This window comes from Salvelinus alpinus, chromosome 19 (assembly GCF_045679555.1).
Source record: "Salvelinus alpinus chromosome 19, SLU_Salpinus.1, whole genome shotgun sequence".
Classification (NCBI taxonomy): domain Eukaryota; kingdom Metazoa; phylum Chordata; class Actinopteri; order Salmoniformes; family Salmonidae; genus Salvelinus; species Salvelinus alpinus.
Window position 1 is genome coordinate 39,923,839 of NC_092104.1, and position 26,752 is coordinate 39,950,590.

Genomic DNA, 26,752 nt, shown 5'->3' on the forward strand with positions numbered 1-26,752 from the left:
CAGAGACAGTGACAGATACCGCTGACTGAATAACGTCTCCCTGGACATAGCTAGATGTGTGTTTAGCCAGATACTTACTACATAATGGATTTCAACGTGAAGAAATTAGCTTCGGATGCTGGAGTGTTTTTCACACGAGCTGTACAGGTAGGGTAATTTATGTCGTGTCTCCTATAAATTGACTAACGTTAAATGCTAGCTAGCTAATGTTCGCGAAATAGCTAGTAGCGTCTGGCTTAAATAAAAACTAGAAACGGCATGAGTTGGCATCATTGCCAAATACTTTAGCTTACGTTATTGGCAGAATACCCTCTATATCCTACACAAAACATTGGTTCAGCTGACGTTATCCTCCCTTTTTCATAGTAGCCACCGTACAGTACTGCTAGCTAGTTTTCCTGGCTTGTAACATAGACAGTTATATTGAAGGAAGGTTTCTATGCCATCTGTGATAGCCACTGCTAGCTTGATGCTATAGCTGACGTTCGCTAGTTGTGTTTTCGCAGAGGTCTTTCTTTGCTTTTCAGGTACGGTGTAGCTGTGGGGTCAGAGGTGACCTTTCGTGCCCCCTTTGCCCAACCCCCAAAAATTACAACACCAGATACACTGTCACAATAATGACAAATGTAACTAACAGGTCATGATGAAAATGTCAAGAGGGAATGACAGTGGGACTGATTTCCCAATGTCTACAGTAACGTTGCAAGGAAGCAATGGATGTCTGTTCAGCCCATAGAAATTCCATTCAGTTTGATTTCTCAGACTTTGTATCTAAACCCCTTGGCGGAGTATACTGGCAATGGGAAAAGACTGGTGAAACATTAATTAGACAGGGACTGGGAGACTAGCAGGTTTAGTGTTTCATGGCGTATGAGGGCGTGGTATTTAGTTAGATGGTTTCCAGTAGCGTATGAGGAGACGCATGGCGTGAAGAGCATCCCTACACCAGTGATAATGTTGAAGATTCAAGTGACATGGCATAGGGCAGCACCATGGACACTATAGAAAAGTTCCATTATACACAGAAACAGTGAAAATGCACTATTGATGTTGAGTCACTGCAATAGGCCTTGTTCACAGAGAAGTGAAAGTGATTCTTTCATTGTGTATTTTGACAAAGTTTACAGGGGAAAAGTTCGGACAGGTAGAGAAGACTGAGCTGGATGCCCATTTTGAGAATCTGCTCAGCCGTGCCGATTCCACAAAAAACTGGACAGAGAAAATCTTCAGGCAGACAGAGGTTCTGCTGCAGCCAAACCCAAGTAAGGCCCGGCATACACACTGAACTGATCAGGACAGAGGCCTCCACAACTCCCAACCCTACTTAATGCAGACACACACACAGGATAGAAGGACCAAAAACACATTAGATGAAAACCAATGAGTTTTTTTATGTGAAACATGGCGGTAGCATGGTGATAGAGAGCATTGTGCTCTAACCTGTGACTCTCTGATTCTCCATGCTACAGTTGACCACACTGGTGAGTATCCCTCCCTCCCATAGTGCCCTGTTGTGGAATCTTTTCATCCGTCTGGTCTGTAGTGCAGCAGACAAATGCTCTATGCAGTATTGGCTGTTTTCAAGCACCAGTCTGTTCTAGCGCTTGTTCTGTGGGTATGAAAACCTGTTGATTATCCTCTATTGCAAGCGGTAGCCTACTTATCAGTGAGCAGCTCAACAGCTCTGTGTGTTAAGCACACCAGACACTGACTCAGGCTTGTGGGTAACATGCAGCAATTAATTCCTCAGAAACATGCATTTACCGTGTGTGGGATAAATATGTTAATCTCTCTACAAATGCATTATCTGAGCGAAATAACATTTATCTCCACGACATCTTCATTCTACACCTCATTCCCACCATGTTGAACATACAATACTCTACTTTGTCATATTGGGCATTTTCTTACTTTCCTTTGGCATTCTTCTCTCCCACGAATTTCCATTCTCAGACTAGGTTTCATCGTGTCCATCTGTGACAACTGTTTTTGGCAAGTCCTCTCTTGAAGCAGGACATCCCCCTCTTTGTATCGGCAGGTGCCAGGATTGAGGAGTTCCTGTATGAGAAGCTTGACAGAACGATTCCATCCAGACCAAATAATGGAGAACTACTGGGTCATTACATGCAGGATGCGGCTAAAGATTTTGGACCTGGAACTCCATATGGTGTGTACTCAGGCTTTGTGTATACTTATTCTTCCCAGGTGGTCTAAATCTGGTTTGTTTGAGAGGATTGGCCAGTGATCATTTCATTTTTGAGAGAGGAAACCGAGACCGTGCCTTGAGCCCTAGTCAAGTCCATGAATTACAGTTTCTGGAAAATGCATTTTCACACTTACCCAATACCTCTTCACCCTGTGCCCTCACCCTTGTGCTATAAGAAGTGCTCAAACCATTTGTGGTATATCCCTGTGACAAAATATCTCCATAGTTGATACAGGATATTGATTTTAAATGACATTAGACGTTTAATGTACAGGGTTGCAGGTGTAATTACAGGGTACAGTGAACATCTTAACTTCCGAGCTTCAACATATGATAATTTTCCAGGAGTTTATAGTGTAGAACTCTTCCCAAAGCCTTTGTTTCTACTGATGATTTCACCCTAAGGTGAGTGAGCAGTGAGATTGGTGACGATAGCTGTTGTGAGCGTTAGTGAATTGGTCTCCTCCCGCCCCTGCCCTCCAGGCTGTCTCATGTTTGTCAGGCCAATAAATCAGCCTCTCTTTCACTGGCAGTCCTGAGGATCAATAGTTCGCTTCGCTCTCTCTCTCTCTCTCCTATGTGAATGTTGTTGAGAGCTGCAGGCTTGGCTCTGATACGCAGAATGTTTATGCAGAAATTAGTTTATTAGGCTGCCTGTCTGGTGCTTTTCTCCTTCAGTTGGAATGGAGCTTATTCACAGAGACCTGAGTGCTGGGCCATGTACAGCTTAATGTAGAGCTCTGCAGTACTGCTGCTTAGCAAGGATTTGTTTTATACATTAATTCCATTATTTTAGAATGGCAAGCTGATGCCAGTAAGTCCCCTTTTTGTTTTTTCCAAGAATAAAAATGCACACATACAGTAACCTATACTAAGTAAGAACAGGCATGTTTTAGTGATTTAAATAATTTGATTTCTAATTAATTCATTTGTACACCATGTCACAAAGCAGATAACTGTGTGGAGCAGTGGAAACCCCTTATTGGCGTACAGATCGATACATCAGTCATCAATCCCATTATTTCCTCTCCTGCAATAGTAGCTAGATGGGCACTCAGCTACTCTAATCAGGTCATTAGTGGCCTGTTTCTCAGTTGTGGGTTTTAGTGATGTAACCTTCTGTGTGTGTGGGTGTAGAAACTCTGTTGTAGTAGTGTCTCCTCACAGCAGTGACGTGTCGAAAACATGATTTCCTCAGTATACCAATTGCGGTCTGTCCATGCCTTCCAACAAGTAACCAACACAGATATGCATACTTCAAATTCCGCAAGTAGTAGGCCTGTTTGATGATATAATCCTTGCTGTGTGGTGTTATTCATCAGGTATTCCTGTACTCCTTTTGTCTGTTTTACATCTGGAGAAACCCCTACATTCGAAGGGGAAATTTGAGTTTCTGCCATGTCAAGAATGTTGCTACTCTAGGAATTCCCTCTCTGGTTCCGTTCCTCTTTCTTCGCATGTATAAAGTAGTTGGGCACATAAAAAAAAGACGCAAAAATGAAACTTAAGAACGGGAAGCATAGAAATATTGCACATAGAACAGATCTACCGCTTCTTAGACTTGCTTTCAATGAGAGTGACAGACTAATAACTCACATGTCTATGTGAATTTGGTTGAGTCACCCAAAAAGTAACATATTGCAGCTTTAATGTTTGAGATCCTGAACCGGTTGTGTTGCACTACCAAATCCTATTGGTCTTGACTTTGTCTGTCTGTAATCTTATGATAAGCATTAAGTCATTCCTAAGTAATAAGTTAGACTCTTATACCTACAATGGGTTCCAAAATTACTGGCACCCCTGACTGGCAATGCACAAGCAATACTTGAACTTAAAATATAAACAATATCATTATAGGGAGAAAATCAAAATAGCAACATGTGAAAAATACTGTACTTTATTAATGTTTCAATGGAACCCAACAAAATCATTTATTGATTTAATTAAAAATCAATGTCCCCAAAAATCAACGTTTCACAATTAATGGCACCCTTAAAGATTATTGAAAATAACATCAACCAAAATTAAACCAGGAATTAAATTCTACTTATTTAAGTGTATCTATGACTTAAGGAACAATATTGAGCCATTACATCACTTTCTGTTTCATTAGGGTATAAAAATGAGGTAACACACGTGCAATATCCCGCTGTCATCCAACACCATGAAGAAAACAAAAGTAGTGGCAGTTCAAACGAGACAGATGGTCGTAGACCTTCATAAATCTGGTAATGCTACAAGAAGATCCACAAACGATTGAATATACCACTGAGCACTGCCAGGGCAATTATTAGAAAATTCAAAAGATATGGAACAGTTGAAAACCTCACGGGTAGAGGACGCAAATGCATTCCCCCCCCCAAGATAGGGAGGGGGATGGTGAGAGACGCATCAAAATCCCCAAGAATCACTGTGAAAGAACTGCAGGCCTTGGTGATGTCTTTCAAAAAGCACCATCAGATGCCACAACCACAGGCTCTTTGGAAGGGTTGCCAGAATAAAGCCCTTTCTGACCCCAAGACAAGCAAGCGCTTGGAGTTTGCCAAACGTCATTTACATTATGACTGGGTGAAGGTGTTCTGGTCAGACGAGACCAAAATGGAACGTTTTGGTCAGATACAGCATCTGCACATTCGGTGTCGAAACAGAGATGCATACAAGGAGAGGCACCTCATACGCACGGTGAAATATGGTGGTGGGTCAGTGATGTTTTGGGGCTGTTTTAATTCCAGAGGTCCAGGGGCACTGGTTAAGATTGATGGCATAATGAATTCTACCAAGTATCAGGCAATTTTGGCTAACAATCTGGCTGCCTCTGCCAGAAGGCTGGGACTTGGCCGTAGGTGGACTTTCCAACAAGACAATGACGCAAACATACCTCAAGATCCACACAGAAATGGTTCTGTGACAGAATCAATGTTCTGCCGTGGCTATCTGTCGCCAAACCTCAATCCATTCGAAAACCTGTGGGCTGTGTTGAAGAGGGCAGTTGATAAGCACAAACCCAAGAATGTGAAGGATCTTGAAAGGATCTGCATAGAGGAATGGTCCAAAATCCCTCCAAATGTGTTCCTTAACCTTGTCAAACATTACAGGAAAAGACTCCATGCTGTTATCCTTGCCAGAGGTGGTGGCACTAAGTACTAAATGAGGAGTGCCAATAATTATGAAACCTTGATTTTGGTGAAATGTATTTTGTATTATATAATTGCATAATTTTGGTGGGTTCCATTGAAACATTAATAAAGTACAGTATTTCTCACATGTTGGTATTTTGAGTTTATCTCTATAATTATATTGTTTATCTTTTTAAGTATTGTTTGTGCATTGCCAGTCAGGGGTGACAGTAATTTTGGAGCCCACTGTATATTTCACATATTGTGTGTGGGTTCATCATATGCTCGTGTGTGTGTTCTGTAGGTAGCACCCTGATCAAGGTAGGTGACTGTGAGAGGAGACTAGGCGGTGCACAGAGAGAGTTCCTACAGACCTCCGCTATCAGCTTCCTTGCCCCACTCAGGAACTTTCTGGAAGGAGACTGGAGGACCATCTCAGTGAGTGGCTTTCTGGCCTCAGAGGGACATCATGAGATTGCATGCAGACCAGTGTATAGACCAGGATTTAATACAATGCTAATCAACACCTTGGGTTTTACTCTACTTCTTATTACTGTGTGGATGTAGCAGGGAATTAGGGCCTAGCCAAGTTAAACGTAGCCTGTATGTGTGGGGTCATGCCGTGCAGAGAGGTGCTGATCTTCTCCTCTCTGTCTCAGAAAGAGAGGCGTCTCCTGGAGAACCGCAGACTGGACCTGGACTCCAGTAAAGCACGACTGAAGAAAGCCAAACTAGCGGAGTCCAAGGCTGCGGTGAGTCTGCCCTCCACCACCTCTCGCTGTGCACCTTCAGCTGCATCATGTAACCAGGCTCCAGTTCAGAGTGAACTGCTACTGCTAACTAACATCTTTCTCTGTTCTAATTATGTTCACAGTGTGAGGGAGAAGTGAGTATTAGTGTAAAATATTGTCCACTTTTAGTTATTTTATTTTCCCTTTTTCTTTCTGACATGCTCATTGCCACCATGAAATCCAGTTAAGTGCATGTTTGTCTTCCAAGCTCAATGAGAAGCCAAGAGAGAGGGAGAGAGGGAAAAAAACAGACTAGAGTTCTCTTGAAAGTGAGTGAAATGAACTTGTGGCATGGTGTAGGGCCTTGTAAGAATTTTAAGCTTGTAAGTAAGCATTTAACGGTAAGGTCTGTATTCGGCACATGTGACAAATAAACTTTGATTTGATTTACACTGGAGCAAACCCGTATATGACCCTAGAGTCAACAAAACTGAGTAGTACGCAAAAGTATTTGGAAAATGGTGAAACAAAAGTGGCTTTTAAATTAGACTCATTTGAGTCCGTGACAAATTGCATCCAATTACCAAATGTATCCCCTCATTAAATCACAAAGGCCTATTTGATAGCAGTAGTGAGAGGAGAGGCCCTGTCCCATGTGAGTGCAGATGACTGGAGTTGAGAGTCCTGATTGCTAACCTGCTTGCCCGATTATACCATGACCAACTTCTAGCTTCACTTCACATTCCCTGCTCCCATTCTATCAGAGCATTTCAAATGTTTAGATTTTTGGCTGAGTTTTTCCTTCAGGGCAAAGATCTGATTTGATAAGCCATTGTATTAGCCATTTGATTAGATATTTTTTCCTGTAATAACATGAGTAAATAAACAGATGTATGTTCTTTCAGTTGTAGACTAATATCAAATCAGATATTTGAAACCTGTATGCATGGTGATTGCCACATGAACGCATGCTAATTTTGAAATATTTATGTATTTGTTTAGCCTACTTACACTATATATACAAAAGTATGTGGACACTCCTTCAAATTAGTAGATTTGGATATATCAGCTACACCCGTTGCCTACACGTGTATAAAATCGAGCACACAGCCATGCAATCTCCAAAGAAACATTGGCAGTAGAATGGCCTTACTGAAGAGCTCAGTGACATATAACGTGGCACCGTTATAGTATGCCACCTTAACAAGTCAGTTTGTCAAATTTCTGCCCTGCTAGAGCTGCCCCGGTCAACTATAAGTCCTGTTATTGTGAAGTGAAAAGGTCTAGAAGCAGCAATGGCTGAGCCGCAAAGTGGTCGGCCACACAAGCTCACAGAACGGGACCACCGAGTGCTGAAGCGCGTAGCATGTAAAAATCGTCTCTCCTTAGTTGCAACACTAACTACCTAGTTCCAAACTGCCTCTGGAGCAACGTCGGCACAATAACTGTTCGTTGGGAGCTTCATGAAATGGGTTTCCGTGGCCGAGCAGCTGCACACAAGCCTAAGATCACCATGCACAATGCCAAGTGTCGGCTGGAGTGGTGTAAAGCTCACCGCCATTGGACTCTGGAGCAGTGGAAACGTGTTCTCTAGAGTGATAAATCACGCTTCACCATCTGGCAGCCCGATGCCCAAATCTGTGTTTGGCGGATATCAGGAGAACGCTACCTGCCCAAATGCTAGTGCCAACTGTAAAGTCTATATTGTCCTCAGAAGAATAAATTATTTTCTACGTGCTCATACATTTACATAAAATATACATTTTAAAGATCAAACCAACAACTCATCACCCAGTATATAACATTCCAGTTACTCCATTATATTATAGTTTAGCCTTTGACAGGAAGACAGGAACTATTGTCTAGGTATACTTTGCAGGCTACACATTGTGTAAGCTAGTTTGAGGCTAAAATGGCGTAATGGTTGAAGGTCGGCTTCCTTTTTATGGGCTATGACACATGACAGGCTGTGTCCACACAATGATCTCACATCCTGCTGTGTTTATATACACATGCTGTATAGTCATTAACCTTCTAGTCTAACGCGGCTTGGGAATCACCAGGAGATATGCAGGTGTAGAAAGTTATTTGGACCGGTCTCAGACTTGTCTCTGTATATCAGCAAGCAAAGAACAAATGGTTTCGTTTTTGCTGTTGTGTGCTTTCCTGTCACATGACTTTATTATACTTTTTTTTGTTTTGTTTGATTTTGTTTCTTTGGTTTGGTGCACACCATACTGTATGTGTAAACTGCTCTGCCATGTCTGTAGGCTGTGCCTGATTTTCAGGAGACCAGACCCAGGAATTATGTCCTCTCTGCCAGTGCATCTGCGGTAAGGAGCTTAAACAGCCAGTCCACGCTACGCTAACACTACATGTAGCCTACTCTTGCTGACCTCAGTGTGCTCATAACCTCGAGCAGCCTCTCCATACACAGTGTCCACATGCGTCATGTTGCAGGCAGGTAGAGACTACAGCCATGTGTTGAGAGCCCCGCTCCCCCTAGAGGTCCTAGAGCAGTGTTTCCCAATCCTGGTCCTGCGGTTGCCTTGCGAGCCACCCTGATCTCACGAGCCATTCACGTAAGCTTGTGAGATATTCTCTACACAGATGCAGATATTTGTGTTGCGAACCATTTATGTAAGCTGACTGAGATCAGGGTGGCTGGCGAGGCTTGTCCTGGGGGGTCCAAAGGGGTGCACACTGTTTTTCCCTAGCACTAACACACTTGATTCAGCTGATCAACTCATCGTCAAGACTTTGATTATTTGAGTCCGGTGTGTTAGTGCTAGGGCAAAGACAACAATATGCACTGTCCCAGAGAGACTATTAAGAATTAACTTCATAGCCATTGAATATTGCTGTGCATTATAGGGAAATAATGCCTGCTCTAGAATGCGCTTCTAGCCAATCAGAATTGAGTATTCAACAATTCCATGGTATAATCCCAGTTTTAATTAAATAGAACGTTGTGGCCCCACCAACAACAAAAATGGACTATACAGCTACAACATGACGTGAATATCGACTTGGAGTATAAGTCACTATAATGTTAATCAGGTCTATCTTTGTGTTGTCACCCATGACAACCAGGGTTGTATACAAGACACACTATGAGACATATTTTTTTATTCTAGACAATTCTGTGCTTCGACATCTGTAGCAACAGTTTATTTATTTAACTAGACAAGTCAGTTAAGAACAAATTCTTATTTACAATGACGGTCTATCGGGGAACAGTGGGTTAACTGCCTTGTTCAGGGGCAGAACGACAGATTTTTACCTTGACGGGGTTTCGATCCAGCAACCTTTCGGTTACTGGCCCAACGCTCGAACCACTTTATCACCAGATTGCTTTCGGCATAAAGTCCATTATCTATGTGACACTTTTCAGACACACCCACAAAAGTAGTGTAAAGATCTTCACATGTGTTTCACTTCAAATGATCCAGATAAGATTTACTCTGAGCACAGTACCAGAATATCTGGCAAATCTGCTGTCTTGAATGCACCCCTGGGTTGAAAACGTATGTTTCTTAACTGTCATGTCATCAGTCTCAATCTGAGAATGTGTGTGTCTCCCCTGTGATGTCATCAGAATGTGTGTCTCTCCCCCCCTCTCTTGTTGTCCTGCGGCTTTTCAGCTTTGGAGTGAGGAAGTGGACAAAGTGAGTACGACATGTTTGGATACCGTCCTCACATACTGTCTATATAAATTATATCTTTACTCTTTATCTTTTGTTTCTAGATAGTGTCTCTTTCCGCAAGTTATATCCCCCAGAGTACATACTGGTGGACACAAACAAAACAGCTGATAAAGGACAATGCTGTGAAGTAATATTACATGTAGCTATTACCGCCACACCAGCGTTCACGATTCATGAATGCAGTCAATTCCACGTGACTGTTTTAGTCATGGTAACTAGGCTTCTCCAAGCTCTGCTGCTGCTGTTCATTAGTAGCCTACCAACCTTCTAACTACCTGGTACTCCGCACTCTATTGTTCCTCTAATCACTCTGACATCAATGCAAATGTAATCGAAAATTTAAACAAATACTTCATGAGAGCTTGTGTTGCACAACATTTCTATAGGCTATGCAATTACGTGAGAAAACAGAGTGATGGCCTCTATTAAAAAGAGGAGGTTCCCATCAGCTTTCTATAGGCTAGGCCTACTATATTTATTTCTCAACTTTCCTAATATTAAGCACATTACTTATCTTTACAAAAGGAGTATAGCCTACCTGGGTTGCATGAAAATGAACCTTAGGAAAAGTGTCCTCCAATCGTTATTTAAGTGCATAGATGACATGTATTTTTTCTCGCTGCCCCTTTTTCGGGACAGGTGCATGATAATGGTCCATTCTAATTCAAATCAAATTTCACACACACACTATTTAATATATAGTACCAGTCAAAAGTTTGGACACACCTACTCTATTAAGGGTTTTTCTTTATTTTTTAATTATTGTAATTAACAATAATAATATTTGTGGAGACATCAAAACTATGAAATAACACAGATGGAATCATGTAGTAACCAGAAAAGGGTTAAACAAATCAAAATATATTTGATATATTCTTCAAAGTAACCACCATTTGCCTTGATGACAGCTTTGCGCACACTTGGCATTCTCTCAACCAGCTTCATGATGTAGTCCCCTGGAATGCATTTAAATTAATTTGTGTGCCTTGTTAAGTTAATTTGTAGAATTTCTTTCATTAATGCGTTTGAGCCAGTAAGATGTGTTGTGACAAGGTATACAGAAATGGACCTATTTGGTAAAAGACCAAGTCCATATTATGGCAAGAACAGCTCAAATAAGCAAAGAGAAACGACAGGCCATCATTACTTCAAGACATGAAGATCAGTCAATCAGGAACATTTCAAGAACTTTGAACGTTTCTTCAAGTGCAGTCGCAAAAACCACCAAGCGCTATGATGAAACTGACTCTCATGAGGACCGCCACAGGAAACGAAGACCCAGAGTTACCTCTGCTGCAGAGGATAAGTTCATTAGAGTTAACTGCACCTCAGATTGCAGCCCAAATAAATGCTTCACACAGTTCCAAGTAACAGACACATCTCAACATCAACTGTTCAGAGAAGACTGCGTGAATCAGGCCTTCATGGTCGAATTGCTGCAAAGAAACTACTACTAAAGGACACCAATAAGAAGAAGGGACTTGGTTGGGCCAAGAAACACAAGCAATGGACATTAGACCGGTGGAAATCGGTCCTTTGGTCTGATGAGTCCAAATTTGAGAGTTTTGGTTCCAACTGCCGTGGCTTTGTGAGACGCAGAGTAGGTGAACAGATGATCTACGCATGTGTGGTTCCCACCGTGAAGCATGGAGGACGAGGTGTGATGGTGCTTGGCTGGTGACACTGTCGGTTATTTATTGAGAATTCAAGGCACACTTAACCAGCATGACTACCAGAGCATTCTGCAGCGATACGCCAACCCATTATGTTTGCGTTTAGTGGCACTATCATTTGTTTTTCAACAGGACAATGACCCAACACACCTCCAGGCTGTGTAAGGGCTATTTGACCAAGAAGGAGAGTGACGGAGTGCTGCATCAGATGACCTGGCCTCCACAATCACCCAACCCCAACCCAATTGAGATGGTTTGGAATAAGTTGGACCGCAGAGTGAAGGAAAAGCAGCCACAAAGTGCTCAGCAGATTGAGAGAATGTCAAGAGAGTGCAAATCTGTCATCAAGGCAAAGGGTGGCTATTTGAAGATTCTAAAATATACTTTTTTGGTTACTACATGATTCCATTTGTGTTATTTCATAGTTTTGATGTCTTCTGTTATTCTACAATGTAGAAAATAGTAAAAATAAAGGAAAACCCTTGAATGAGTAGGTGTGTCCAAACTTTTGACAGTACTGTATGTAAAGATAATATTAATTCAATAATAGTCTGATGGGTGACAATATTAGACTATCACTTATGAATTATAGATAATCACTTGTGAATGATGCCCAGCATAAGGCAAGAAATAATAAAACATTTTGGTGACTTTTTCTAATCATAGTCACACGCCTCATGTATCCTGGCCTATATGTTTTGATAAGATTTGTATCACAACTAAAGTGGCCAAATAACTTCTTAAAATTAAGCACATTAATCCGCTTTAGAGCCTAACTGGCATACATAATCAGCGTGTGAGTTTCAAGTTTGGGGAAGATCATTTTCACCATAAAAATGCACATTTTTATAGAAGCATTACATGCATAATCACATTTGTGGTCACTTTAGACAATGGTGTTTTCCCGCTCATGGAACATTTGTGCTTCTAGCCTACTGACATGTGCGCATTGCTGCACTTATAATGTGAAGAAATAGCCTAATAGTTTATCAACATTTCAAGCTAAACGTTCTGATCTGGTACTTCAGCCACATTGCGTAAAAACGTTTTTTTGATGCTAGTGGTTGTTATAATTTTGGATATATCACATCCCACAACTGTCCCAGACTATGTTTGAAATATTTATTTCTCGCACAGATAAGAATAGGTCACCTTTTGTACTATGAGGGTAGTAAATTGACGTAGGCTAGTGCTTTTGCTGTTCGTTAGACCTACTCATCTTGTTGGCTGACAAAGTAAATGTGAACAGTTCTTCCAGTATCTTCAATATGCACCTTGGAATTGGATAAGGATGCGTGAGTTGCGTCCCCAATGTGTCTGTCTTCACTTGTAGCCTGTGAGAAAGACCAGATCACTGCTGGAGAGCCATGTGAGTGAGAGGTTCATCGGTGCGCGCACCACTCGGAGAGAAGGGCACAACTGTCACTGGCCACAAAAGGCATGGATTTTTTTTTTTAGGGTGTGTAACGGCCACACACAGGGGATGCCACCATGAAATTCGAGGCATTATCAAGTGCTGTCAAATTATGAATGAGAGACTGATCGTGTGTACAGCCTGTCCAAAAAAAAACAAAGCAGAGCTCAGGCTCTTCAAGCAATTTTTTTTTCAAATCATCATTAGTCGCATCATGCGGCCTTACAATGCATTCAAAATCAAAACATATAGCCCAACGTTTGTAGAACAACTAAATTTACATTAATAGTTCTAAGCATATAGTTGTACCTATTTCTTTGTTAACCGCTCAACACAGAATACCAGCACTCCCTCAAATCATTTGGAGAAAATATCCTTTCTATTTTATTCAACTTTGTTCAATTGTATTCTTCAAACTATAAAGTAATGCCACGGAATTCTAAGCAAATCTTGTCTGCTAAATTAGTGTAGCTCACAGCCAAATGGCATATCAGGACCTAACAAGGACAACGCATAGTATGCTATTTTGATCTTTTGAAATAGACTACATTTTCTTCATATCTTGCTTCTTTAGACCTTTCTTTAATAAATAATGGATTTATTGTGAAGGTGTAGGCTATATTACATGGATTTATTAGACTTTAAAATGTAGATGTTCCAAAAGTTCTGCATCTGTGGCTTGTAGGTGATGTGTGGAAACCAGGAGATGCTAAATATGTTTGTTAATTAACGTCAATTACCGTGAGACCGACAGTTATTTGCTTGACAGTCACCGGCTGACCTAATTTTGTGACCGCCACAGCCCTAATTACATGTTATCTCATTCTGTGTTGTTGTTCTGTAGGCAGCGCATGAACTTCGAGTGGCCCAGACAGAGTTTGACAGACAGGCAGAGGTCACACGACTCCTGCTGGAGGGCATCAGCAGTACACACGTGAGTCATGAGGTCACACATATATAGAGAGGACAAACATGACCACTACACATAACCGTTCTCTTTAGCATATGTACTGTCTACCGTGTATTGTGCTGTTTTAACATGGTGGTAACAGGGTATGTTGAGGAGGAACAAGTATTTCTAATGGGGTTGTCTTGTCTGTGTTTTGGATATGTTGTCTGTAGGTGAACCACCTGCGCTGCCTGCATGAGTTTGTGGAGGCACAGACAGCCTACTACAAGCAGTGTTACCTGCACATGCAGGACCTGCAGAAAGAGCTGGGCAGGTGAGGACTGGCTCTGGGTAGATGCACACATGTATATTGGGCATACTTAGCTGGGGTGTCTATGCCTGGCTTTCATTTGCTGCAATGTTTTGCTCTATTCAAATGGGTGTATGCTGTTTATCAATGACCATCTCCACTGTTATCTCTTATGCTCTCAGTTCCAATGGAGATGTGTAAGTAACATTTGATGGCGATTTACAGTAACATATTTATGTTAACCGCTTTTCTAAATCAAACATGGTGGAGTCTTATTTTTCCTTAAGGAATGTGCTGTGTACCTTATGACTGTCTTCTCTCCCGAAACCTCTGCAGGTTTCCCAACGCGTTTGCTGGTAACCCGGGTCTCTCCATGGCCTCCGGTGGCTCCTCTCCCCAGGGGAATGCCACCCTACCCCAGGACGCTGCCAGCGCTGTGGAGACAGACACACTGAAAATCGAAGAGGTACAGGCCCCCGCCACAGGCACACGCAAGGCCAAGGTCCTGTACGACTATGACGCTGCCGACACCAGTGAGCTCTCCCTACTGGCGGACGAGGTGAGCACACGCACACAATCCTTCCTTTGTGCACGCCAGTGATTTATTAGTTTAATCAGGTGTGTCCGTGCAAGGCTAGAATATGTGGACTGATTGCTGGCTCATGTACAGTTTAATTGTATTAACACTGCTGAATAACTATTAATACACTACTGTATGTTTTGTCTTTTCCCAGTTAATCACAGTTTACACAGTGCCAGGCATGGACTCTGACTGGCTCGTTGGCGAGAGAGGGAACCAGAAAGGGAGAGTGCCTGTCACATACCTGGAGCTGCTCAGCTAAAGAAACTACACTCAAAGAAATACATGGAGACACACACACACACACACACAATTGCACTCACATGCCTTCAAACATGCAGACGTTGACGAATTCAAACAAGCAAACACACCCACTGTACATTCTGTACGCACCAGGACTGCATGAAATCATTGGTAATTATGAAGACAAATGCGCTACATTGAATATGGAGGAATGGTTACCTTGGCTGAAAATTCTGAATTGTGAGATGTTTATAGATTTTAATTTCACCCTGCTTCTCACAGCAGGACAATAATCCTGCAGCTACAAGACATGTACATGATTATGTGGATTATAATTAAGGGACATGTTTGTAGGGGCTGATACATTTTTTCAATAGGGCAAATCAAGTCTGACATTTTTTAAGTGGAAATTACAAACTTTAGAAGCCTTTTTAAACCTTGAATACACTACAATTTGCATTTCCTGCTCCGCTGGAAAATTCTCTGCGACAACGGAGTGGCCAAATTAAGATAGCAGATCTGTACATACTGAAATCCCCTGTATTATTCAGGCTTTTTGGTTTTATTTTAGGTGACCTTTCACAGCAGGTGTGAAGCTTCATACAGCCTGCCCACTCACTATCACCTGTTTAAACTATATGCACCAATGCACCAATTTTTTCCATTCCATGCACCTGTAGTTAGACCACATTCCTATAATGTAATTTTCCTCTACCACTACCTGGAACTGAAACATTTCATGGTCGTATGCCCTGCTTAACGAACTGGGAATGTAATCACTCTTACAGCAAATATTTGAAGCACTCCTAGTCGTTTACTAGCTGCCTTACAATGATGCGAGAGAGCTGTTTCCATCTGCTATAACTAATAGAATGTATTGTACACACCACAAGGTCCACACACTCCTGTTTGCTTGGACACTTCCTTTGAAGAAGACAGGCCAGATCTAACACAGAACATACATTTTGGCATGCAAGACCATAACTTGTTATCATTTAAGGATCTGTGATTAGCTATATTCCCATTTGTCCCTTTTTTTAGTTTGCTCTTTTGCTCTTCTGTTTCTTAAACATGTTACTGTTCCTTCAGTTGTCTTTGTTTCTTTTTAGTAAAATGTTTGTTTGATCTGATGTCTTTTCTGTGATCAAGTCTAAGTGTCTTCAGACAGGACCTAGGCTGCTGCATGTGCTACTGGCAGGAGTTGGTCAGAGTGTTCTGTCCACTGAAAAGCCTCTTAAAAAAAAAAAAATGTAATCCAAAGTTTTAATGGTTGTATTTATTTATTTATTTTAGTACCAAAGCAAACAAGTATATGCATGCAATTCTGAATTGAGCCCAACCCTGGTTTGTACCATTGCTGCTGTGGCATGTCTTGTTTTGACCCTTTTCTGCCTTTTACTGTCAATGTATTTATTGCCTGTTTACAAGCCATGCTGAATGAATGAAAATATGTAGGATGTAATAAAAAAAAGTATGCTTTTATTTGGACACAATCCGGTCATGTGGTTGTCAGCTCAAGTTGTTCTTAAGCTAATATTCTGGTGTAGCAGTCAGATGGAAAGTAATCATTCTCTTCTAAATACATTTAATTTGAACTTTATGTCCAACATCCTGTAACACATCAAATCAAAGTTTATTGGTCTATTTGCAGGTGTTCCTGCAGATGCAGTGAAATGCATATGTTACTAGATCCTAAAGTGCAGTAGAATGTCTAGCAAATACACAAATAAGCAGAAGATCTAAACAAGAAATCAAATTTAACAATCCAAAGTAGATTATATTAGTGAGCAGTGTCAGAATCCAGAATATAAATACATGGTGTGTGTACACCATATGTGAACTGATTGCCCCCCATCTATCTTCAGAGCTCGTGCTGCTAGGCGACCTAAATTTGAACATGCTTAACACCCCAGCCATCCTACAATCTAAGCTTGATGCCCTCAATCTCACACAAATTATCAATGAACCTACCAGGTACCACCCCAATTCCGTAAACACGGGTACCCTCATAGATATCATCCTAACCAACTTGCCCTCCAAATACACCTCTGCTGTTTTCAACCAAGATCTCAGCGATCACTGCCTCATTGTCTGCATCCGTAATGGGTCAGCGGTCAAACGACCTCCACTCATCACTGTCAAACGCTCCCTGAAACACTTCAGCGAGCAGGCCTTTCTAATCGACCTGGCCGAGGTATCCTGGAGGATATTGATCTCATCCCGTCAGTAGAGGATGCCTGGATATTTAAAAAAAATGCCTTCCTCACCATCTTGAATAAGCATGCCCCATTCAAGAAATTTAGAACCAGGAACATATATAGCCCTTGGTTCTCTCCTGACCTGACTGCCCTTAACCAACAGAAAAACATCCTATGGCGTTCTGCATTAGCATCGAACAGCCCCCGTGATATGCAACTTTTCAGGGAAGCTAGAAACCAATATACACAGGCAGTTAGAAAAGCCAAGGCTAGCTTTTTCAAGCAGAAATTTGCTTCCTGCAACACAAATTCAAAAAAGTTCTGGGACACTGTAAAGTCCATGGAGAATAAGAACACCTCCTCCCAGCTTCCAACTGCACTGAAGATAGGAAACACTGTCACCACTGACAAATCCACTATAATTGAGAATTTCAATAAGCATTTTTCTACGGCTGGCCATGCTTTCCACCTGGCTACCCCTACCCCGGTCAACAGCACTGCCCTCCCCTCTGCTACTCGCCCAAGCCTTCCCCATTTCTCTTTCTCCCAAATACAGTCAGCTGATGTTCTGAAAGAGCTGCAAAATCTGGACCCTTACAAATCAGCCGGGCTAGATAATCTGGACCCTTTCTTTCTAAAACTATCTGCTGAAATTGTTGCCACCCCTATTATTAGCCTTTTCAACCTCTCTTTCGTGTCGTCTGAGATTCCCAAAGATTGGAAAGCAGCTGCGGTTATCCCCCTCTTCAAAGGGGGGGACACTCTTGACCCTAACAGCTACAGACCTATATCTATCCTACCCTGCCTTTCTAAGGTCTTCGAAAGCCAAGTCAACAAACAGATTACCGACCATTTCGAATCCCACCATACCTTCTCCGCTATGCAATCTGGTTTCAGAGCTGGTCATGGGTGCACCTCAGCCACGCTCAAGGTCATAAACGATATCTTAACCGCCATCGATAGGAAACAATACTGTGCAGCCGTATTCATTGACCTGGCCAAGGCTTTTGACTCTGTCAATCACCACACCCTCATCGGCAGACTCGACAGCCTTGGTTTCTCTAATGATTGCCTCGCCTGGTTCACCAACTACTTCTCTGATCGAGTTCAGTGTGTCAAATCGGAGGGTCTGTTGTCCGGGCCTCTGGCAGTCTTTATGGGGGTGCCACAGGGTTCAATTCTTGGACCGACTCTCTTCTCTGTATACATCAATGATGTCGCTCTTGCTGCTGGTGATTCTCTGATCCACCTCTACGCAGACGACACTATTCTGTATACCTCTGGCCCTTCTTTTGACACTGTGTTAACAACCCTCCAGGCGAGCTTCAATGCCATACAACTCTCCTTCCGTGGCCTCCAATTGCTCTTAAATACAAGTAAAACTAAATGCATGCTCTTCAACCGATCGCTGCCTGCACCTGCCCGCCTGTCCAACATCACTACTCTGGACGGCTCTGACTTAGAATATGTGGACAACTACAAATACCTAGGTGTCTGGTTAGACTGTAAACTCTCCTTCCAGACTCACATCAAACATCTCCAATCCAAAGTTAAATCTAGAATTGGCTTCCTATTCCGCAACAAAGCATCCTTCACTCATGCTGCCAAACATACCCTTGTAAAACTGACCATCCTACCAATCCTCGACTTCGGTGATGTCATTTACAAAATAGCCTCCAAAACCCTACTCAATAAATTGGATGCAGTCTATCACAGTGCCATCCGTTTTGTCACCAAAGCCCCATATACTACCCACCACTGCGACCTGTACACTCTCGTTGGCTGGCCCTCGCTTCATTCTCGTCGCCAAACCCACTGGCTCCAGGTCATCTACAAGACCCTGCTAGGTAAAGTCCCCCCTTATCTCAGCTCGCTGGTCACCATAGCAGCACCTACCTGTAGCACGCGCTCCAGCAGGTATATCTCTCTGGTCAACCCCAAAACCAATTCTTCCTTTGGCCGCCTCTCCTTCCAGTTCTCTGCTGCCAATGACTGGAACGAACTACAAAAATCTCTGAAACTGGAAACACTTATCTCCCTCACTAGCTTTAAGCACCAGCTGTCAGAGCAGCTCATAGATTACTGCACCTGTACATAGCCCATCTATAATTTAGCCCAAACAACTACCTCTTTACCTACTGTATTTATTTATTTATTTTGCTCCTTTGCACCCCATTATTTCTATCTCTACTTTACACTTTCTTCCACTGCAAACCAACCATTCCAGTGTTTATTTTTTACTTGCTATATTGTATTTACTTCGCCACCATGGCCTTTTTATATTTTTATTTATTTATATATATATTTTGTTTGCCTTCACCTCCCTTATCTCACCTCACTTGCTCACATTGTATATAGACTTATTTTTCACTGTATTATTGACTGTATGTTTGTTTTACTCCATGTGTAACTATGTGTTGTTGTATGTGTCGAACTGCTTTGCTTTATCTTGGCCAGGTCGCAATTGTAAATGAGAACGTGTTCTCAATTTGCCTACCTGGTTAAATAAAGGTGAAATAAATAAAAATAAATAAATAAAATAGACAGTATAATTTGGAATGGTATGGTATGTACAGTAGTAGGTATATTAGGATGAGCTATGTTGAGAATACAGTATACATACACAGTAAGTAAACAATATAATATATGCCACGCAGTCATGGGTGTATAGGGAGTACAGGAGGGGGCTGAACACACCCCTGGAGGGCCCCCGTGTTGAGGATCAGTGTGGCAGAGGTGTGGCCTACCCTCATCACCGAGGGTCAGCCCATCAGGAAGTCTAGTACCCAGTTGCAGAGGGAGGAGTTCAGACCCAGGGTCCTTAGCTTAGTGCCCTCCAAGCGCATCACTATGGAAATCTGAGCTGTAGTCAATGAACAGCATTCTCACATAGGTATTCCTCTTGTCCAGGTGGGATAGGGCAGTGTGCAGTGCGACGGCGATTGTGTCGTCCGTGGATCTTTTGAGGCGGTATGCAAATTGTAGTGGGTCTCAGGACTCAGGTAAGTTGGAGGTGATATGATCCTTAACTAGCCTCTCAGAGCACTTAATGATGACAGAGGTGAGTGCTACAGGGTGATAGTCATTTGTTTCAGTTAGCTTTCTTGGGTACAGGAACAATGGTGAACATCTTGAAGCAAGTGGGGAAAACAGACTGGGATAGGGACGAGGTTGAATGTGTCTTTAAACACTGCCCTGAGGATGCTGCTTGGGATGCCGTCTAGGCCGGCATACTGGTAATTCACTGTTTGACACAACATACTCTCCTATTTCTAATCGTTTTATGAGTACGGCATCAACATGTTCATGTGTATAAAGTATTGCAAAATAATTTTAATGCTTAGCATTAAAATTATGATTTCATTTCAAATAAACAAAGAAAAATAGCTTCAATCCACATTTCAAATAAGTGCTGTAGGTAATTTTGGGGAATATACAGTATGTACGTGTTTATATTTTAAATGTCATTATAGTTATGTTTATCTATAGTGCCTGTACATTCTAGAGGGTCCACCATGTACTCTCCCTACTGGTGTCCCCCAGGGCTCGGTTCTAGGCTCTCTCCTCTTCTCTCTATACAACAAGTCACTTGGCTCCGTCATATCCTTACATGGTCTCTCCTATCATTGCTATGCGGATGACCTTCAACTACTTTTCTCCTTCCTCCCTTCTGACACTCATTTGGCGACATGCATCTCTGTAAGCCTGGCAGATACCTCAGCTTTAATGCTAGCCTAACACCTCAAACTCAATTTCGACAAGACGGAGCTGCTCTTTCTCCCGGGGAAGGCATGCCTGCTCCAAGACCTCTCCATCATGGTTGACAACTCCATGGTGTCCCCCACCCAGAGTGCAAAGAATCTTGGCGTGACCCTGGACAACACCCTGTCTCTGCAAACACCAGAGCAGTGACTCGCTCCAGCAGGTTCATGCTCTACAACATCCGTAGAGTAGGACCCTACCTCACACAGGAAGCGACGCAGGTCCTAATCCAGGCACTTGTCATCTCCCGTCTGGAATACTGCAGCTCGCTGTTGGCTGGGCTCCCCACGTGTACCATCAATCCTCTGCAACTTATCCAGAACGCTGCAGCCCGCCTGGTGTTCAACCTTCCCAAGTTCTCCCATGTAACCCCGGTCCTCTGCACGCTCCACTGGCTTCCAGTCGAAGCTCATATACACTACAACACCATGGTACATGCCTACGGAGTAGCAAGAGGAACTGCCCTTCCCTACCTTCAGGCTATGCTCAAACTCTACACCGCAACCTGAGTACTCCGTTCTGCCACCTCTGGTCTCTTGGCCCACCCATCCCAGCTCCCGCTCAGCCCAGTCAAGGCTCTTCTCTGTCATGGCACCCCAATGGTGGAACCAGCTTTCGCATGAAGCTAGGACAACAGAGTCCCTGCCCATCTTCCAAAAACATCTGAATATCCTACCCCTTCCTGAATAACCTACCCCTTCCCTGAATATCCTACCCCTTCCCTGAATATCCTACCCCTTCCCTGAATATCCTACCCCTTCCCTGAATATCCTACCCCTTCCCTGAATATCCTACCTCTTCCCTGAATATCCTACCCCTTCCCTGAATATCCTACCCCTTCCTGAATAACCTACCCCTTCCCTGAATATCCTACCCCTTCCCTGAATATCCTACCCCTTCCCTGAATATCCTACCCCTTCCCTGAATATCCTACCCCTTCCCTGAATATCCTACCCCTTCCCTGAATATCCTACCCCTTCCCTGAATATCCTACCTCTTCCCTGAATAACCTACCCCTTCCCTGAATTACCTACCCCTTCCCTGAATAACCTACCTCTTCCCTGAATATCCTACCCCTTCCCTGAATATCCTACCTCTTCCCTGAATAACCTACCCCTTCCCTGAATTACCTACCCCTTCCCTGAATAACCTACCTCTTCCCTGAAAATCATACCCCTTCCCTGAATATCCTACCCCTTCCCTGAATATCCTACCCCTTCCCCGAATATCCTACCTCTTCCCTGAATAACCTACCCCTTCCCTGAATTACCTACCCCTTCCCTGAATTAACCTACCTCTTCCTTGAATATCCTACCCCTTCCCTGAATATCCTACCCCTTCCCTGAATATCCTACCCCTTCCCTGAATTACCTACCCCTTCCCTGAATAACCTACCTCTTCCCTGAATATCCTACCCCTTCCCTGAATAACCTACCTCTTCCCTGAATATCCTACCCCTTCCCTGAATATCCTACCCCTACCCTCCCCCCTTACTAGCACTGCATTTGCTGATGGCAACTTTATTGAGGAAAAATATATTTATTATGACTGAGATACTTTTGTATGTGTAGTGTATGTGGACACCCCTTCAAAATAATGGATATGGCTATTTCAGCCTCACCCGTTGTTGACAGGTGTATAAAATCGAACTCCCAGCCATGCAATCTCCATAGACAACCAGTGGCAGTAGAATGGTCTTACTGAAGAGCTCAGAGACTTTCAACGTGGCACCGCCATAGGATGCCACCTTTCCAACAAGTCAGTTCGTCAAATATCTGCCCTGCTAGAGCTCCCCTCAGCAGGGGGGGGCCGCTCTAGCAAAAATCGTCTATCCTCAGTTGTAAAACTCACTACCGAGTTCCAAACTGCCTCTGGAAGCAACGTCAACACAATAACTATTCGTCGGGCGCCAAGCAGCTGCACACAAGCCTAAGATCGCCCTGCTTAATGACAAGCGTCGGCTGGAGTGGTGTTAAGCTTGCCGCCGTTGGACTCCGGAGCAGTGAAAAGGTGTTCTCTGGAGTGATGAACCTCGCTTCACCATCTGGCAGTCTGACGGACGAATCTGGGTTTGGCGGATGTCAGGAGAACGCTACCTGCCTCAATGCATAGTGCCAACTGTAAAGTTTGGTGGATGAGGGATAATGGTCTGCGGCTGTTTTTCATGTTTCGGGCTAGGCCCCTTATTTCCAGTGAAGGGAAGTCTTAACGCTACAGCATACAATGACATTCTAGACGATTCTGTGCTTCGAAATTTGTAGCAACAGTTTAGAACAAATTCAGTTAAGAACAAATTCTTATTTATAATGATGGCCTACAGGGGAACAGTGGGTTAACTGCCTTGTTCAGGGGCAGAACGCCAGATTTTTACCTTGTCAGCTTGGAGATTTGATCCAGCAACCTTTCGGTTACTGGCCCAACGCTCTAAACACCGCCGTGCACAAAGCAAGGTCCATACAGAGATGGTTTGTTGAGATGGGTGTGGAGGAACTTGACCAGCCTGAACAAAGCCTTGACCTCAACCCCATCGAACACCTTTGGGATGAATTGGAACGCCAAGTGCGTGCCAGGCCTAATCGCCCAACATCAGTGCCCAACCTCACTAATGCTCTTGTGGCTCACTGGAAGCAAGTCCCCGCAGCAATGTTCCAACATCTAGTGGAAAGCCTTCCCAGAATAGTGGAGGCTGTTATAGCAACAAAGGGGGGAGTGTATGTGGTTGTCCCAACTAGCTATCTTAAGATTAATGCAATAACTGTAAGTCACTCTGGATAAGAGCGTATGCTAAATGACTAAAATGTAAATGAGTAGACGTGTGTCAGGTGCAAATCGCTATGCACAGAGAGATATAACTACATATATGATCCAGCCCAGACAAACAAACACCCCAAACATCAGGCTGAACAGCACCAGCAAACGGGCCTTCTGGGAAGCCCTCTCTGCCTCCCTCATGTCCCCTCTGGCCAGAGCAGCACGGGTCTAGAGCAGAGTGGAGAGACAACCAGCTCAGTCAGGACTTGGTCTGTAGCCAACAAGCATATGTATTGTTTGAAGATGTTTGATAGAGTACAGTAAAAGTCAAATTAATTGAACTTTCTGTAACTTTTCTTCTACTGTATCAGACATCTTGTTATGTCATCATTACCGTAAGGAAGGCCTCGGTAGTGTCACTGCATTCTTAGGATTCTACTACACCTACACTGAAACTCATGCCCACTCTCTGCCCTAATTCAATTCAGAGCCAGGCCTTTGTTAGTGCACTAAGGATGTAGTGCCTCATATGAGTGGGAAATGTACCTCATATGAGTACAAAAGGGCGATGAGGCCACTCATAAGGCAGCAGAAGATGGTGACCAGCAGGGACTCCACCATGTAGTCCTTGGGCAGGGGAGGCCGCTCGTCCCCCAGTGGAGGGCCGCTCATGTACTGAAACACAACAGAGGCAAACATGCAGGGACACAATAACCTATTCAAATAGTGGACATTCTTGATTTTGAATAGAGATTTCAAATACCAATGACCCACTGTCGTTACGTCACAGGACAATAGTTAGATCTATTGTTAAATCCGGAAGTAGTCTCGCGTGGCCATAAGGGAATAGATTTTTGAACCGTACGGGAATCATGTTGTGTGATTCAATAAAGCTATGAGGAGTAATTGAATGTGCAAATCCGTTCTAAACTTACTGTGTGTCTAATAAATCTCCACCTGTCCACCACCACCACATGAGAAAGTATGTGCGTTTGGCAGCACATTTACAAAAAAAAATTTGTTGCTCTATACTGATACTCTGATACTCTCTTACTATGGTGTAGGGAGGGTTGCTGGGTGAAGGCATGAACTGGGCCTGGTAGAAGGCTGGCTGGTTGGGTCCTGGCTGGCAGGCTATGACAGGGGGCCCTGGGTAGTGAGGTGGTTGTGGAGGATAGATAATATAGGCCATCTTGGGGTCAGGTGGGCTGTAGGGTGGAGGCTCTTCTGATTGGGTGGATGCTGTCACGTCTGGTTGGAACGAGGAGATCTGTGGTTGACACACAGTCGAGGGTGTACCTCCTGCCAGGTCAGTCTGACTTAGCAGCTCCTCCCTGGTTAACCTCCCATCACTGTCACTGTGAGCTCTGTATGGCGGACAGGCAGCAAAAGTACTGTCTGCCTTAGGCACTGGAGGGCAGACAGTGTGGACATTGTCACTGTTGGATGACAGATGAGTGGTTTGGACAGGTAAGCTTGTACGTCCAACAAGGTCTTGGGTTCCTGAGTTTCCCTCCTGCACTGCTGTCCTCCCACTGGACAGGGCCTGGCTCTCAGGGCCGGGTGGTTGAATGACTAATGAGTGAAAGAGGAAGGATAGATATTATAATGGTTAGACTTGAGATTCTTGGTCAACTGGCAATGAAAAAAAAAATCTAAAAGCTATTTATCTACAGCAATGATGTAGCCATGACTACATGACTAACATTATTAATGAATGGCATATTTTAGAGGAAGAGAAAGGCCCCTGTGATCTCAATTAAGTAAACAGAGAAACTCTCAAGTTTCTCCAGGGCAGTTGACTGACCCACTTTGGTTTCTACAGTGGAAACAGTGCATCGGATTAATGAAAGGCTCAGGCAAAATGAGTGTGGGTATTCGGTGTCATTCTCCAGCTGCCGGTGTGGTTTGTCAAGGCTTAACAAAGGAGTGGCTTCATAAGAAGCATTTCAAGGTCCTGGAGTGGCCTAGCCAGTCTCCAGATCTCAACCCCATAGAAAATCTTTGGAGGGAGTTGAAAGTCCGTGTTGCCCAGCAACAGCCCCAAAACATCACTGCTCTAGAGGAGATCTGCATGGAGGAATGGGCCAAGATACCAGCAACAGTGTGTGAAAACCTTGTGAAGACTTACAGAAAACGTTTGACCTCTGTCATTGCCAACAAAGGGTATATAACAAAGTATTGAGATAAACTTTTGTTATTGACCAAATACTTATTTTCCACCATAATTTGCAAATGAATTAATAAAAAATCCTACAATGCGATTTTCTGGATTTTTTTTTCTCATTTTGTCTGTCATAGTTGAAGTGTACCTATGATGAAAATTACAGGCCTCTCTCATCTTTTTAAGTGGGAGAACTTGCACAATTGGTGGCTGTCTAAATACTTTTTTGCCCCACTGTATGTGTCATGACAGTGACGTGTTTTTTGTTATGGCGCTGGGTGTCAAGTAAAGTGTTGCCGAATATTGATTGTTTTACAACCCCATCTTCTTTGGTTTTACATCAATTCAATGCACACAGCTTATCTAATATTGTAATGTTTGTTGTTTGTTTTTGTGTAATCCTAATCATTCAATTTAAATTCCCATTTCTCCCAAAGTCCACTGTTTCACACATTTTAGACAATAACAAATGACCATTTTGGTTTGTAGTACTAAACATGCATTAGGGCATGAACAGAGACTAACCTGGGTCCATTTTGTCAGGCAGCGTACAGTACAGGGAACTATACAGTTGGAGGACGGTAGAGAGGAGGATTCAGGTGGTCATCTTGGGAAAACGTCTGATCCAGACAACAGAGACAGAACATGGGACAGTTTACAGCAGATATCCCATGGGCTCCCACAAATGACTACAGATCTTGTGCCTCCCCTCCACAGGGTTGAAATAGTATCGTGTTTGTTTAATAATTGACAGGCTTGTGTGTGTGTGTGTGTGTGTGTGTGTGTGTGTGTGTGTGTGTGTGTGTGTGTGTGTGTGTGTGTGTGTGTGTGTGTGTGTGTGTGTGTGTGTGTGTGTGTGTGTGTGTGTGTGTGTGTGTGTGTGTGTGTGTGTGTGTGTGTGTGTGTGTGTGTGTGTGTTTTAGGATGTGACAGTGAACTCTAAAGGGGGGTTTACTGATGAAGGTGGAGCTTGAAACCTGGTAAACATAACATGGAAACAGGAGCATC

At 43.2% G+C, this 26,752-nt stretch overlaps 2 protein-coding genes across 10 annotated transcripts; one reads left to right on the plus strand and one right to left on the minus strand.

Moving 5' to 3' along the window:
* Window positions 1-8: 8 nt before the first annotated feature.
* Window positions 9-16,362, plus strand: LOC139545928 (endophilin-B2-like). 9 transcript variants are annotated; one of them, XM_071354183.1, is made up of 13 exons: window positions 9-147; window positions 1,121-1,262; window positions 1,470-1,481; window positions 2,039-2,167; window positions 5,627-5,760; window positions 5,982-6,074; window positions 8,324-8,386; window positions 9,698-9,721; window positions 13,692-13,781; window positions 13,970-14,070; window positions 14,229-14,243; window positions 14,383-14,605; window positions 14,781-16,362. In XM_071354183.1, the coding sequence occupies exons 1-13, from the start codon at window positions 85-87 to the stop codon at window positions 14,886-14,888; spliced, it is 1,197 nt and encodes a 398-aa protein (XP_071210284.1). In that variant the 5' UTR covers window positions 9-84; the 3' UTR covers window positions 14,889-16,362. The 9 variants fall into 9 exon arrangements, with proteins under 9 accessions (XP_071210284.1, XP_071210287.1, XP_071210288.1 ...); XM_071354186.1 differs by lacking the exon at window positions 14,229-14,243; XM_071354187.1 differs by lacking the exon at window positions 9,698-9,721.
* Window positions 16,363-22,205: 5,843 nt separating this feature from the next.
* Window positions 22,206-26,411, minus strand: LOC139545968 (proline rich transmembrane protein 1B). The gene is made up of 4 exons (XM_071354235.1): window positions 26,270-26,411; window positions 24,635-25,155; window positions 24,127-24,255; window positions 22,206-23,808 (listed from the first exon to the last, which is right to left on the minus strand). Exons 1-4 carry the CDS (start codon window positions 26,277-26,279, stop codon window positions 23,662-23,664), a joined length of 807 nt encoding a protein of 268 aa, XP_071210336.1. The 5' UTR covers window positions 26,280-26,411; the 3' UTR covers window positions 22,206-23,661.
* Window positions 26,412-26,752: the final 341 nt, after the last annotated feature.